Genomic DNA, 12,981 nt, shown 5'->3' with positions numbered 1-12,981 from the left:
TGTTCTTCTTGATTCACAGTGGAGTGATAAAAATGCAGAAGTCCTATAGAGCAAGCATTTACTAGTTCGTTGGCTGAATAAAAAATATATTTTGACACGCAGTAGCAATCTGATGATTTACCATGTACATGAAGGTATTTGGAGTTTAGTTTAGGATTATTAGTAGGTAACCTGTCTAGTCATTAATTTTATTTGAAGGATGGATTTTGCATTATATTAGCCAACATTGGGACAACTCCTTTCACTTATGTTTACTCTCCTCTTTTAAACCTTCTCCGCTTTTCTTTTTTCCCTCTCTCTACTTTCCATGAACGTCTTCTGAACCAGATGTACAAAAAACAATTTGGTTCTGTGTGCTTTGTTAATTGGTATGTCATCTGGTCCTCCGAGACCTCTCTTCAACATGATCGCTGCTTTATTGAAGTGGTTTGAGTGATGTGTTAAATGATGAAAGCAAGGACAGTGGCTTAGAAAAATGTCTCAAAAAAGGTGAAGAAGATGCTCAAAGAGCCACACAAGGTCACTGTCATTAAAGTAGCACCGTATTGACATGGGGATTGGTAGTGGAGACACCCAGGCTCTTGTTGATGGAACTGTTAAAAAGGGAAGCTAGCATTTGCTATAAGATTTTTAAATCATCTCCACTTAGTAGTGTAATACTCCAATCCCTACAACTTTGCTCAGTTATAGCATATTAATTTAAAAGAAACGGCATGTTGGGACCATGTTAGCGAGGGCTGTTCTGACGTATGATAATATAAAATAGCAGCTAAGTAAATCTTCTCATTTTCTTTAAGAATCTTCTGAGCCTTTAAAACGTCTTGAGTTTCTTTGCTGCGAAGCTATGTGTAATGAGAAACTGAACTGTTACTTTTGAAGGTTAAGAGAACTGGCCCAAAAAACGTGTTAGCAGAGTGTGAAAAGTATTAGATGTGGGTGCCACGTAAGTTTTGAGGGATGGTGAGCGTTCTTGTTCCTTTTGAAGTAAGAGGTGTCTGAAAGTGCTCAGTCTTCCCTTTGCCAAAAATAAATTTAAAATAATAATTTTTTTTAAAAATGCTGCTTTTTTTTTATTCTTTCCTTTTTTTTCAGTTTGCATTTCTTCAGGATTTTCTGAAGTGAATTAAATTTAATACATAATCTAAAACTGTTTAAAAGTGTTTCATCACAAATAGTTTGTGTGTTTTGATGAGGTTTCTAGCTATTTAAGTGCTCTTGGGTTGACAAAGCAAGTTCCGTTTAAACCAGTCACACCGCTGTCAGTACACTGAAGGCTGTGTCAGCATTTTCATTTATTAAAGCTAGTTTTCAGGGGTTTATAACTAAGTCATAAAATACACCCTGGGCTGACTGGGCTGAGTCTGAGGGCGGGGTGCGCCCTGTCACCGACCCCGTCTCCCTCCCAGATCCGTGCGCAGGAGGATAAATGAGATTGCCTGATGGATCTCGTGAGTCTCCAACATGACTCTAATCCTGCCTTGCATGGCTGCTGCCCGAAAGTGAACTTGAAAGCATCCAAACCAGGATCGAATACACTGTGTTGGGTTTTGATAGGCGGCATACTTGTCCAGCGGTGCCTTTTGGTGGGAGTGTTTGAGGAGTAGGTGGTTATGCCTTCGGCTGAGCCGCTTCTCCCGGGCCAAGGGGCTGCTGCAGGAAGGTGGGTGAGAAGAGCCTTGGTGGGACCCTGATAGGGCTGGTGTGTTCTCAAGCCCCCCTGCTTCCGCGGGGGGGTTGCTTCTTGGTTTTCTCCCAGATTTTAGCATCTCGGAGCGGCCGAGCGCTGGCACTCTCACGAGACTGAGGACCAGTCTCCTGCACGTCACGAGGAGATGGCAGGGGAGGAGAAGGGAGTTTTGGGAAGGGAATGGAATAGAGTTGTGATCCGAGCTGTTCGTTGAGGCGAAGTACAGGCTTGCAGACCTTTGCTAGGAGATCCAGGGCTCATTTTATCTACAGATAGAATCGGCATTATATTATATTGAAATTCAGGAAATGAAAGTGATTTGCTTATGCCACAACCAAGTAAGTTTTGGAAGTAGAATACAAGCTCGTGCGCTTGGCTAATGATACCTTTTTGCACCTGGTTTTGTAGCACATCCTAGTCTCTACTTTTAAGTCTCTGCTGAGAAAAACAGCTACTTTTCTGTGTTTCAGGCCTCCTTTTAAACTTAACTTTTCTTGCAGAGGTTATCAGTGTTCTCTCTTTCAGGGAAAAGGAGTTTGTGTATCAGTTTTAATGTTAGAAACGAGTTCTTAAAACTCGCCAAGTGAGAATAAGTCTTTGGTCACCACCGTTCTCTGTTATCTGTATATCTGCAAGAGCTTTCAAGGGTTGCTTGTTGTTTGTGACATCTCTGTTAAAATATGCTGTCTTAAGCAATATTTCAGGCAGTCATACGACAGATTTTCAGCAGCTGTGTGCGTTCCCACATAGAGGAACACCCGTATATATCCAACAAATGTGCCTTACGTGGTGTATTTCAGGCACAGGCAGAGCTGTAAGAAGAACTCACTAAGACCACGAAGGCAAAGAGGAGAAACATGTTTGAAAAGGGTAACACAAGAGAAGAAGCTCTGCTTTAAGATGATTCTCTTAACCAATTCAGTTATCTTTAAGATGTTTAGCTGCATAAAACTGTTGTAAAGGCTCACGTATATGTAATCAAGGAGAGGAGGTTTCAGAATAACTCTTTCTAGGAGCCTAAAGTATGTGATCAGTCGCATGTCATCAGCTTTGAAGTGGCGACGGTTCAAGATCAAGATTGTGAGCTGATCTGCAGGAAACTCTGCGGACCGCGATTTTGTCTTCTGCAGGATTTCTCTTACGTGTGGACACCATGGTTGGTCCTTCATCAATTTTACACCCTTACCTAAACAATAGCAGTCAGACAGATGGAGGGGGGTGGAATCTGAGACCTGAAGCTTGGTGGTGCAGCATAATTTCTATAGCGGCACCAGAGACTTGGAGGAGGTTTGGTAGAAAGGGATGCAATCATGATGGGGCAACCGTGAATGTCTGTGACTGCTGGAACCGTGCAGTGACCTACAGTGTCAAAAGCTACACCCAGTAGAGGCAGGAGGAATATTAATTAAAATAGCCCATTAGAAGATGGCAAGGGTCAAGCTTAAAAGGGAAATGAGAATCTGCATTTAATCTCCATGCAGAGCAGGCGGCTTGGTATTGTAAGGAAATACTTGGCTGAAGTGAGGTGGCTCCGATCAAGTGGCAGTTCTTGCTGGAGTTGTCCTTGCTTTTTGTGTGCTCGGCAGGAGCAGAATCTTACTCTGCTTGTTTAAACTGGAAAGACTGGGAAAGGCCTTGCCATGGCGTTACGGCTGCTGGTGCTGGTAGAGCCACTGAGAATAGCTCATAGCAGAAGGCTTGAGGTTATAATGAAGCAAACATGTGAAGAGCATGATTTTCCCATTCCTACACTGAGATTTCAAGAAGTTAATGCATTAGGTGGATCTGGGCACATTTCAGTATGATGTGTCTTAAATTACTTTTTTTTTTTTTTTTTTCTTTTTTTTCCCCTTACTGAATTCCAGCCTTCTCTAAACTAATAAAAACATGCCTCACTTCTGTGCCCAGCCGTCTGATAACCACCAATGCTTGGATGTGATGGATGTTTACTTTGTCACTGCAAGTCACTCTAAGTAATATTAATATTAGAGAAAACTTAAACCAAGTATTTCTGAAAATGCTAGATGACCATCTCTGTGGGCTGACATCTCTCTGCTGACAGCCGGGCCTTGGGTAGCACTGGTTTCTGCGGCCCCAGTCCTTGGCCAGACCCTTCCTGAAAAGGAACCAACTTTATGGAGAAAATGTTTAATTTCTGGCCTTTTTCTGGTTTTGTGAAGTATGGCTGGGAGTGGGCTCGTGCCTTGAGCCCTCGGGTCAAGCACCTTGGACCACTGATAATTTGCTAGGCGTGATTATTTAGTAAGAGACATATTTCATTTAGTATTAAGGAAAAAAATAAAATAAAAAGTGCTTTTTTGCAGTGAGCCTCATCCTGTTACCCTGTATTTTTAAGGACTGTACGTAGTGTGATGTTTGTGACTTGTGTGGACAAATCCTTGCCAGCTTTTCTCAGCCATTGAGTGTGGTTGTAACACAGGCAGAATTTTGCTCAATAACTTGAATTGTTCTTATCGTAGAGTATTTATGTACTTTTAATCATTCTGTAGAGAACGATGCGTTTCAGAAACTTGTTCTTAGGAAAAAGCTGGCCTAGATTTTTTTTTTTTTTTCACCCCCCTTGAGCTATTTCGAGCAGTTTCTCCGGGTGGTGGCCGTTAGCTCTGTTTCTTCGTCTGCCATCTTCAGCGGCCACCGGGATGAAGACAGACAATGTCCAGCTACATCCCCGTCTTTGTGGTAGCGGAATTAGAAGTAAAGGTACCAGTGCCTGAGGCTTGGGTCATGAATTAATAATTGCTGTGTGGTGGGGGAGGCCCGTCAGAATAGCTGAAAACGGGGAAGTTGCCTCGCAGAGCGCTATCAATCACTCAGTGACCATAACTTCCAGTAATTAGTGTATTTTATGGGCCTTTGCTTCAGTGACTTGGAAGCACATATGCTCCACTCACAGCTAAACTTAGCCAGAGTAATATTCCAGGATGATTTATCCGCTTGCTGCGCTGGGATGTAACCCTATATTAGGTGAAGATTGTGAACTAAGCTGCAATAAAGTGTAAGTTTAGGTACAGTTTGCGCGGGTTGAGACCTCGATGTATCATGTTTCTCAGCAATTGCTCTCAGGCCGCTGTGGGCAGTCTGTGCATCAGCGAAATAAATAATACAGTTCTCTACCTGAGTAGGTAGATGAGTGGACAATTAAGGGAAAACATCAGCTGTGCAGTATATGTAATATATAGGATTATGTAATGTAAGTTGATGTTCTCTATTCTTATAGTGTGTAGTATCTTTTCTACTTTTAAAAAGTCAAAATGCAGTCGAGTCTGCCTTCCCCTGTTATTTAATCAGTTTGTAATGGCAGATGAACTCTCTCGTGCCAGTGGAGATGGAGAACGGCTGAAGTTGAGCTGCATTTCCACCACCGCAACCAAATTTAACATTTTTTTCCATTAGGTATTGAATCTAAATCCAGCAAACAAATAAGCAGGAAGCCTCTCTGATCAAACAAGTAGTCTCATTAATCTTTATGGAACGTTTGTGTGAATTTTGCACCTGACAATTTCCACAGATTGGCCCTGAAAGGCCCGTGTGCCACCTTTTTCCCTTTAGAAAAAGCCCTGCTATTCTGAGCAACACCTTTGAAGATGTAGCGGTAAAAGCCTGGTAGTATAAGGGATTTGTGGCGAGGAAGAAATGTGCAATTTAATCATAATTGTCTGCAGTCTTTAGTTTGCAGTGCATTTACTATAGTTCATATTTAAAAGAAGTCAAAGTGAAACTAATTATCTTTAATTAAGGTGAATTAGGCTTTGATTTTTAATATATTTTATGTAGAGAGATCTCAAACTCATCTGCTCAAGCCAAGGAATGTCCCAAAGGTTATTAGGGCATATTTCTGTTGGGCCTGACGGTATTAGTAATAACCTTCTTCTTCATAGTCCTAGACATGAACAAATATGTCACTTCATCAGTCTCTGTTACCCGCGCTTATGCCCCTCCACAGGGGTCGCAGATTCCACAAGTTATCAGCTAATGGCGTTATACATTAAAAATTGAAGCTTTCCTCACTCCGAGGCCTTTCAAGGCTTTGTTCTTAAGCCCCAGACACTTTGGAGTGCAGCTGCAAACTATAGGCAGAAGATTAAATTAATTTGTAACTCTTTTTTCGTCCTGCATTACTAAATCCAGCACATTTAATTGAAACCCTACTTCAAGATGCTTTGTGTTTCTGTTCTTCTTTGTTGTCAGTTTAACCTCAGAAGCACTTTAACGCTGGTAAATTGCTGTTATATCCTTTCGGATTCTTTTTTTTTTTTTTTTTTTTTTTTAAACTGTGCAATAAGAGGACAGTGAAATTGATATTAGAAGGAAAGAAAAATCTTAGAGTAGTTTTGAGGTATTTAATATTTATTAAGGTCCATACCCTGCAGAGTTTCAGGTGATTTTAAGCCATCTATCTAGGAATGTATAAATTGGTCTTGGAATGAAATTTCACCTAGGGATTTTTATGTTATCCAGTAGTTAAGTCTGATTTTTAAAGTTTCCTGTGTCTGAATGTTCCGAAGTGGCGGCTGCTTTTCCATAAAATGAGGGTTTAACTGCAGTGCACAATCTAAATGCAAAATCCTTAGATGGAAATTTAATTGTGTAAAATGTGCACAAGGTAATTAAGAACAAATTTTAGAACATTTCAGACGATAAAGTCCTCCTTCAGCTAGATCACTAGTGATATTGTAAGTGCTTATTTTCAATTTGCAGTTATGCTGAGAAACATGGAATGTGTCTAAATTAAGAATAAAAACATCCCATGCTTTTCTGTATAACTGTAAATTAAAAAACAACTTGCACAACATAGACAATAATCTAAGTGGGAGACTTTATTGCCCGAGTGTCCTAAAAATATGTTTTGAACTTCCTTCCCTCAGTCACTTTCTGAACAGGTTACGGACCAAGTTGCTGTTGTAGTTGTTATTAACAATATGCAGGCAGGCAAGTAAAGAGCAATACAGGGAAAGCGGTGTGATAGCGAGGATTTCTGGATTTCCGTTTTCAGTTCCAAAATTGTTAGCTACGTTATTTCAACAAGTCACTTTAATTTTGTGTGCACTTAGCTGCACATTGGATATATGTACTTGAGAACGGGTTAGCCCTTCCTATGGCTGCTCACTACAGAGGGTTTAGGCACCTGCCTCTACAGAAACTCCCTGCCTCGGGTTCTTTTTGCTTTCCATTATGTGTCTTTTAGATAGAGTTTCATGAAAGTCAGCGTACACGCACACTGTACCTCTGCCTGTTATTTAATAATCTGAGATTATTTCTCAGTTTATCAAGTGCTGGTTTAAAATCTGCTGGTGCAACCCGTACGTCCGTCTGCACCTCTGTCCGAGTCTGGGGGAAGGCTTCTATCAGGTACTTGGAAGTGCACAGCATTTTTCAGGACACAACCTCTCTGAACACCGTAAGATGAGCATTTTAAGTGCTCTGATGGGCTCCTTCTATGTCTAAAGAAGTAACAGTTTTAAAAAAACCCACATCCACCACCCCACCCCACCCCCCCCAAAAAAACCCCTACACAGACATTGCTCTAAAGTTAAATGATGTAGGAAAGTGTTATTCTGACATATTCATTGATGATACGGTCTGATTCTCATTTATATTTCCATACCATGCTGGCATTGCAATTCACTGGGCCTTTTTAAAGGTTGTTTTTTGCAGTTCTTGTGTGGTGGGAAGGTATCCGTAGGGAAATGAAAACCAGCTTCTTAAGTTTAAGCATTCCTTCCTCCCCTCCTTAATATCCAGAGCTACATAAAATACTGATGAGTTCCTGAACCTATAACTAGTGTGAATGGAAATATTGTATTTTTGTTACAATGCCTTAAAAACAAAATTTTCAAGTGCCAAAGTTTGATCGTGTAAATGCAGAGGAGTTAAGTTTTTGATAGTGTGTTAGTTTGGTAGTTTACATTTTTTGTATCCTGCACTGGGCTTGTGCTGCATGTGTTTATATGACTTCCGTGAGACAGATGATAGAGAGTATAAAAATCCCTTTAGTGAAGCTCTAATCTGTTTGTTTTTTGGGATTTTTTTTCCTTTACTTTAACTGTGACGCTATTTATAAATCTAAATCTACATACAGAGGTCATTGGTTGGCTGAACTTAAACCATTTTACTTAGTAAATTTAATTAAGAAAATACAGTGCAACTCATAAGCAAATGAGTTTTTCCTAGTTTTAAACCAAACCACCCTCTTGAGTGCTGATTGCCTTGCTCGACCCCTGGTGATATAGAAACAGGCAAAATTAAAAAGGACATTAAAGCTTCATTAAATCTGAAACACATTTAGTACAGTGACATATCTGCAGGCTATTTCAGGGAAGATTACATACTCTTTGGTAAGTTTCTTAATTTATAATACCTTGACAGTCTTGCAGGGGGGAAACAACTCTGACGAGATGAATCGAGTGATGGTTCAGGGGATGCAGAACTGGCACACGATCTGTCCGTGGCTGTACTGCTTTGCAGTTCTCAGTCAAGGAGCAGCTTCACTGAGAAACGTGTTTCTTTTTTAACAACCTCCCAAAGAACTCGTTCCTGATGCATTTTGGGTTCCTCAAAGCTCATTTCTACACCCTGTGCTTACGTCTGGCAGAAAACTGCTTCTTCCCCAATTATTCTGCTGCCTCCGGAGCCCCTGTTGATGCGTGTGGTGGTCAGGGAAGAGGAATCATCAGTGGGAGTGGAAATGCTATAGTTGGAAGTCATCATCAAGGCAGCAGCCCTTTTTCTGCTTAAATAAGATCTGCAGAATGATGCCCTGTGCATATAGCTGTAATCATCTTGTTCTACAGCGGGATAACTATTACATTCCTACAAGTCTGTAGCTGTTCTAATGACTGTTCTTAAGTCAGTAGTCATTGGAAAAATCAGTATTTCTTCTACTTCTGTTCATGGAAAGGTGTTTGGCATTTATAGGTTATTTCTAGGCATTTACAGGCTGTCTCAGCAGCAGTGCTTCTTAGGATCTCGAGCAGCTTCTTGGAAGTTAAGGATGGTCTTCCCAAAAGAGGAGAAGTTGAAAAAGGGGGATGTTTTAGTAGCTCCTGGTCCTTAAGACTGAGCTGGTAGAAGCTGTGAACCGGGCACAAGTGATGGAAAGGGTGGCAATCAAGCCTGCTTAGCTCAGGTTGGTTTGTTACGAGGGTGAATTTGCTGCAAAGAGAAGCACCACGTTCCGCACTGCACCAGAAACAAAACTGAAAAGCAGAATTCACCCCAAAGAGTTGAGCCTTAAAGGCAAACCTGGAAGACGAAGCACGGAAGAAACCCAGAGAAAGGAAGCCAGCTTCAGTTGTATCGCTTTAGAGAACCTGAGTAAATCTTAATCGTCTTGTCCCCTTGATGTTGTTCCCTATTCCAGTGTCTCTTGCAAGCCACATTCCTCCCACCTTCTGGAGGTGTTGGTCTTACAAACCAAGCAAACATAGCGATCCCCAAATGGAAGTCTGGAAGCAGATCACCACTTTTGGAGGGATCGGTGTCACGATAGAAGCATCTCAGAAAAACTGCAGATGTTATTGCTAGTAGGGATCCTTGGTCAACACCATACTGATACAGCAGACCATAATGGCTCCTGCTTGGTCATTATGCAGACGCCCACTGAGGAGATATTTAGGAAAGATGGGGGTGATTTTTCAGTGATGCATGGAAATTCAGATACACAGTTCCTATAACTGTGGTTTGTCCGTGCAGTAAGTGTTCAGGGGTGTAGAAACCGAGTAGCCCCTTTAGAACCCACTTGATAGGCCTGTCGATTCTCAGGACAAATACTGTCGCAATACTGCAAAAGCTTCTTCTAAGAGAGTCACCAAAAAACCTGTTTCATCTCTTCGGGTTTCTCTTGTATGCCTCTCTTACACAAATGCTTCAAGACCTACTCTGCATTTGCAACGCCTTTCCCCTGAGGATCTGGAAGAAGTTTACTGTGTTTGCCAGGGCTCACAGCAAATGGCTGGTACGATGCTAGGTTCGGACAGCACCTGGAATTGCAGAGAGGGCACCGTCTCACCTGTTTTCTGGTTGCTTCCACTCATGCTGTCAGCAGCTTCTTACTGCCTTCTCATGACCTTTTTCCTGAACCGATGAGGCTTGTCTACTGGCCTTTGCCCCATCGGTTCCCCACCTTGCTACAGCTCTGTCTGTGCCTTATTGTCCATACTTAGGATAGTTTTGTGCTGCCAGCCAGGCTGAAATTTCATCATAGGTCAGCACAGCTGCCTCAGCTGCAATCTGGCTAGGTCAAGTAACCTTGCTCGCTGCGAAGCTCAAATATCAGTGACAATACAGGTGAAACAGCTTTCGCCCAGCACTGATGTGTGGTTCAGCCCTCGCAGTACCTGACACGATGGCTTAGACCTTCAGCATTGATGCTGTCACTCAGCCTGATGTGAATATACCTAGTTTATCGTGCAGACAAATCAATGATAGTCGAGCATCCCTAACCCTTTTGGTAGTCCTCCTTTTGAAGGTTGGTAAGAGGAGGATTCATAGAGGTTAACCCAAGTGTAGAGAAGCTCCTCTGACCGTGGCTTCTCTGTAAACTGTGGAGGGAGGTGGGCTTGTCCAGAAAGCAAGTCAGAACAGAGCTGCTCTGAACGCCCTTTTGGTCGAGTCTGTGTCAGCTCTGGGAGCCTTTGTCCTTCACTGAATAGTAGACAAAATTACTTAAAATAGTTGTGTTTCGCTGAAATAATTTCCAAAGTTCAGATACCAAGTGGGAGAACCTGAAGTCTTGCATGAAGAGTTTATCATGGAATATTTATCAGCTCTGGCATTATGGCAACAGTAGTATTGTCGTTGGGTCTAATACTGATCGTAGCAGATACTCTAGTAACTCATCAGTTGACTTACAAAACACTGTGAGCAACCAATCCAGTTAATACCGTGTGCAACTGAAAGTAAATCTGAAGAAAAGACGAAGTGTCTTTCCGCGGGTGCCATGGTCTCTCTCCAGATCCCACTCGGAGGTTCCTAGCTGGGTTTGACACCGATAAGGAGGCAAACCTCAGCTGTATAACCCAGATTTTACTCTGAGCCAGTTAAGGAAGGACTTTGGGAGTTCAGTGCATGCTCTGCAATACCTGTTCATTGCAGATAATTATCAGTAAAGGTCAGTGTCGTTGGCCTCGCTATTGAGGCTGAACTGGTTTAATTTAGAGAGTCCTCGGGAACTTGGGCATCAAACAGTGTTACTGAGTGGTACAGACAAAAGAGCTCGAGAAACACTGAAATATTCAGAAACGAGGAACAAGAGATAATTGTTGTGAATGACTCCATTCTAAATACAGCTCTTTGTGTGTTTTCAGAATTACTTTTGCTGACATTTTCCAATTTATACAATAGTAAGAGTTGAGTACTTTTCTCTCTTTAAGAAAATGTGCCCTCCATGCAAATCTATATAACTAGACAAATATTATTTCCTTTCCCAGCTTGCTCTTGGGAGGTTTCCATATCCTCAGGTAAGATTGTTCATTACTGCTGTTTGCCACTGTGACATTCATTCCTATGTATGAAGGTGCAGAGAGCAATTGTGAACATTTGAGCCACATACAAATAAATCTGTCCTGTTAAATTGAAAAGTGGTATCTTGAAGGAGTCATTTAGAAGTCTCTATTGATTTTTTTTTTTTCTCTCTTTTTCTCTTCTCCAAACTCAAGATTTTCTTTCCTGGGAGACAATGAAAATTATGATGATGTTAATGATGGTTTTGTTGTGAGATTAAAAAATAATCCCGTATGTACAACAGTGCTTTTGAAGCAGGAAGGAGTATCTACTCCTTTTTTATATTTTAATTTTTAATTCCAACTTTGATTAATGGTACAATGGTCTAAAATCTTCTCAAATCAAAAATGTAATGTGAACGGAATACTTAAGGGAGCTCTGGATTCTCCCTTTTAAGAGGACCTAATACTAGTATTCTATTTAGATACTGACATTTTCTAACTTTTCAGTGACCTAACTCGGTTTCATTGACATTGGTGGTAAAACTGTTTCCATCCTCAGTGGCAACGGTTAGGCCAGTGCTGAGCCCTGCATTACCACGTAGTATTTTACTTTGTCTGGATGCTTGAAAAACCATGAAACTCTGAACAAAACAACCAATCCAGAAATAGGTTTGATGATTACTTCAAATTCTTATTGCAAGATGAACGTTAGAATTCATAGTAACAAACTATTCTGTAGTTGCTCAAATTAATCTTTCCTGGGAGAGGAGAAAAAGTGAAGTGTCCAGGGACTGAAATGAATTATTTGAATGTGGTTTTTATGTTTTTGTATGTTTTATGAACGCTGTTTTCTGCATCTTGGTCTGTACAGATCAGAGTGCCTGGAGGCATGTCTGATTTAAAGGTGGTGTTGGTCTGTGCTCTTTAAGCATCTATTAACTTGCTATTATTATGCAAATAACTGTTGTAATACACATACTAATTTATGCATGGTTAGATTATGCAGATGCCTCACAAACATGGTTATTGAATAATAGGCTGGGACTCATTCTCTCTCCCATTTTTATAAGCTGTTTTAAGCAAATTCTCCTGACACTTTTATGGACCTGCAAAGGTTTTGCATATGTAGCAATATACTGATTTTTCACTTTCTCATCTCCTATGGAAAAGTGTTTACTGACTGAGAGAGCTGTAGCTGGCTAGCAGAACACACTTTGCATATTTTATCCATATTTTAAAATGTACCCTCTCCTTTGAAGAGAGGACTGAAAAAGAAGCTCTTGTGTTGAAGTATCCTCCATACGTTGGCGTACTCACTTGTGCTTGTTGAGTGTCTTGATGTTCTTTGTAGATGGTGTGTTATAACATAAATCAAAGTAATGTGGGATACAATTTAAGATAACCCTCCGTTCGCGGAAGTGTTGGAGCTTGGGGAAAGAAGTTAGAGCGCATACATTATGTATGATTCAAGACAAAAATTTGTTTTCTGAATTGGGAGCAAAACATGATTGCTAGTTTAAGAACCTTTTTGCTATTCTAATTAAAAAAGCGGATCGGGTTTGTAAAAGAATATTTGGCAAGTCAGTAGTCCATGAAATTGTATATATTTTTTAATGTAAAACAGTTGAGGAGGTGAAACTTTAAAATGTAGCTATTAAGCTTCTCAAGCGACTGCTTTTCATAAGGATTTTTATGTGAAGAATATGTATTTTAGACATGTACTTACATAGCTGGTCACAAGAACCCCTAGAAAACCCACTCTGATTAGGGAGTTAATTAGTAGGGGTTTTTTTCAGTGTCTGAATATCTGTTTATCTCCCTACATAAGGG

General features: G+C 40.8%; 1 protein-coding gene across 1 annotated transcript in view; it reads left to right on the top strand.

The window, feature by feature from the left end:
• MAP2K5 (mitogen-activated protein kinase kinase 5) overlaps positions 1–12,981 on the top strand; it is a 139,940-nt gene that overhangs the window by 76,157 nt on the left and 50,802 nt on the right. The window contains exon 17 of the mRNA XM_042803808.1: positions 11,137–11,166. Within this exon, the coding sequence (XP_042659742.1) occupies positions 11,137–11,166 (30 nt within the window). The remainder of the gene's footprint in view (positions 1–11,136; positions 11,167–12,981) is intronic.

Source organism: Tyto alba, unplaced genomic scaffold (genome assembly GCF_018691265.1).
Source record: "Tyto alba isolate M040663 unplaced genomic scaffold, T.alba_DEE_v4.0 Super-Scaffold_41, whole genome shotgun sequence".
Classification (NCBI taxonomy): domain Eukaryota; kingdom Metazoa; phylum Chordata; class Aves; order Strigiformes; family Tytonidae; genus Tyto; species Tyto alba.
This window is presented reverse-complemented; position numbering and strand designations above follow the sequence as displayed.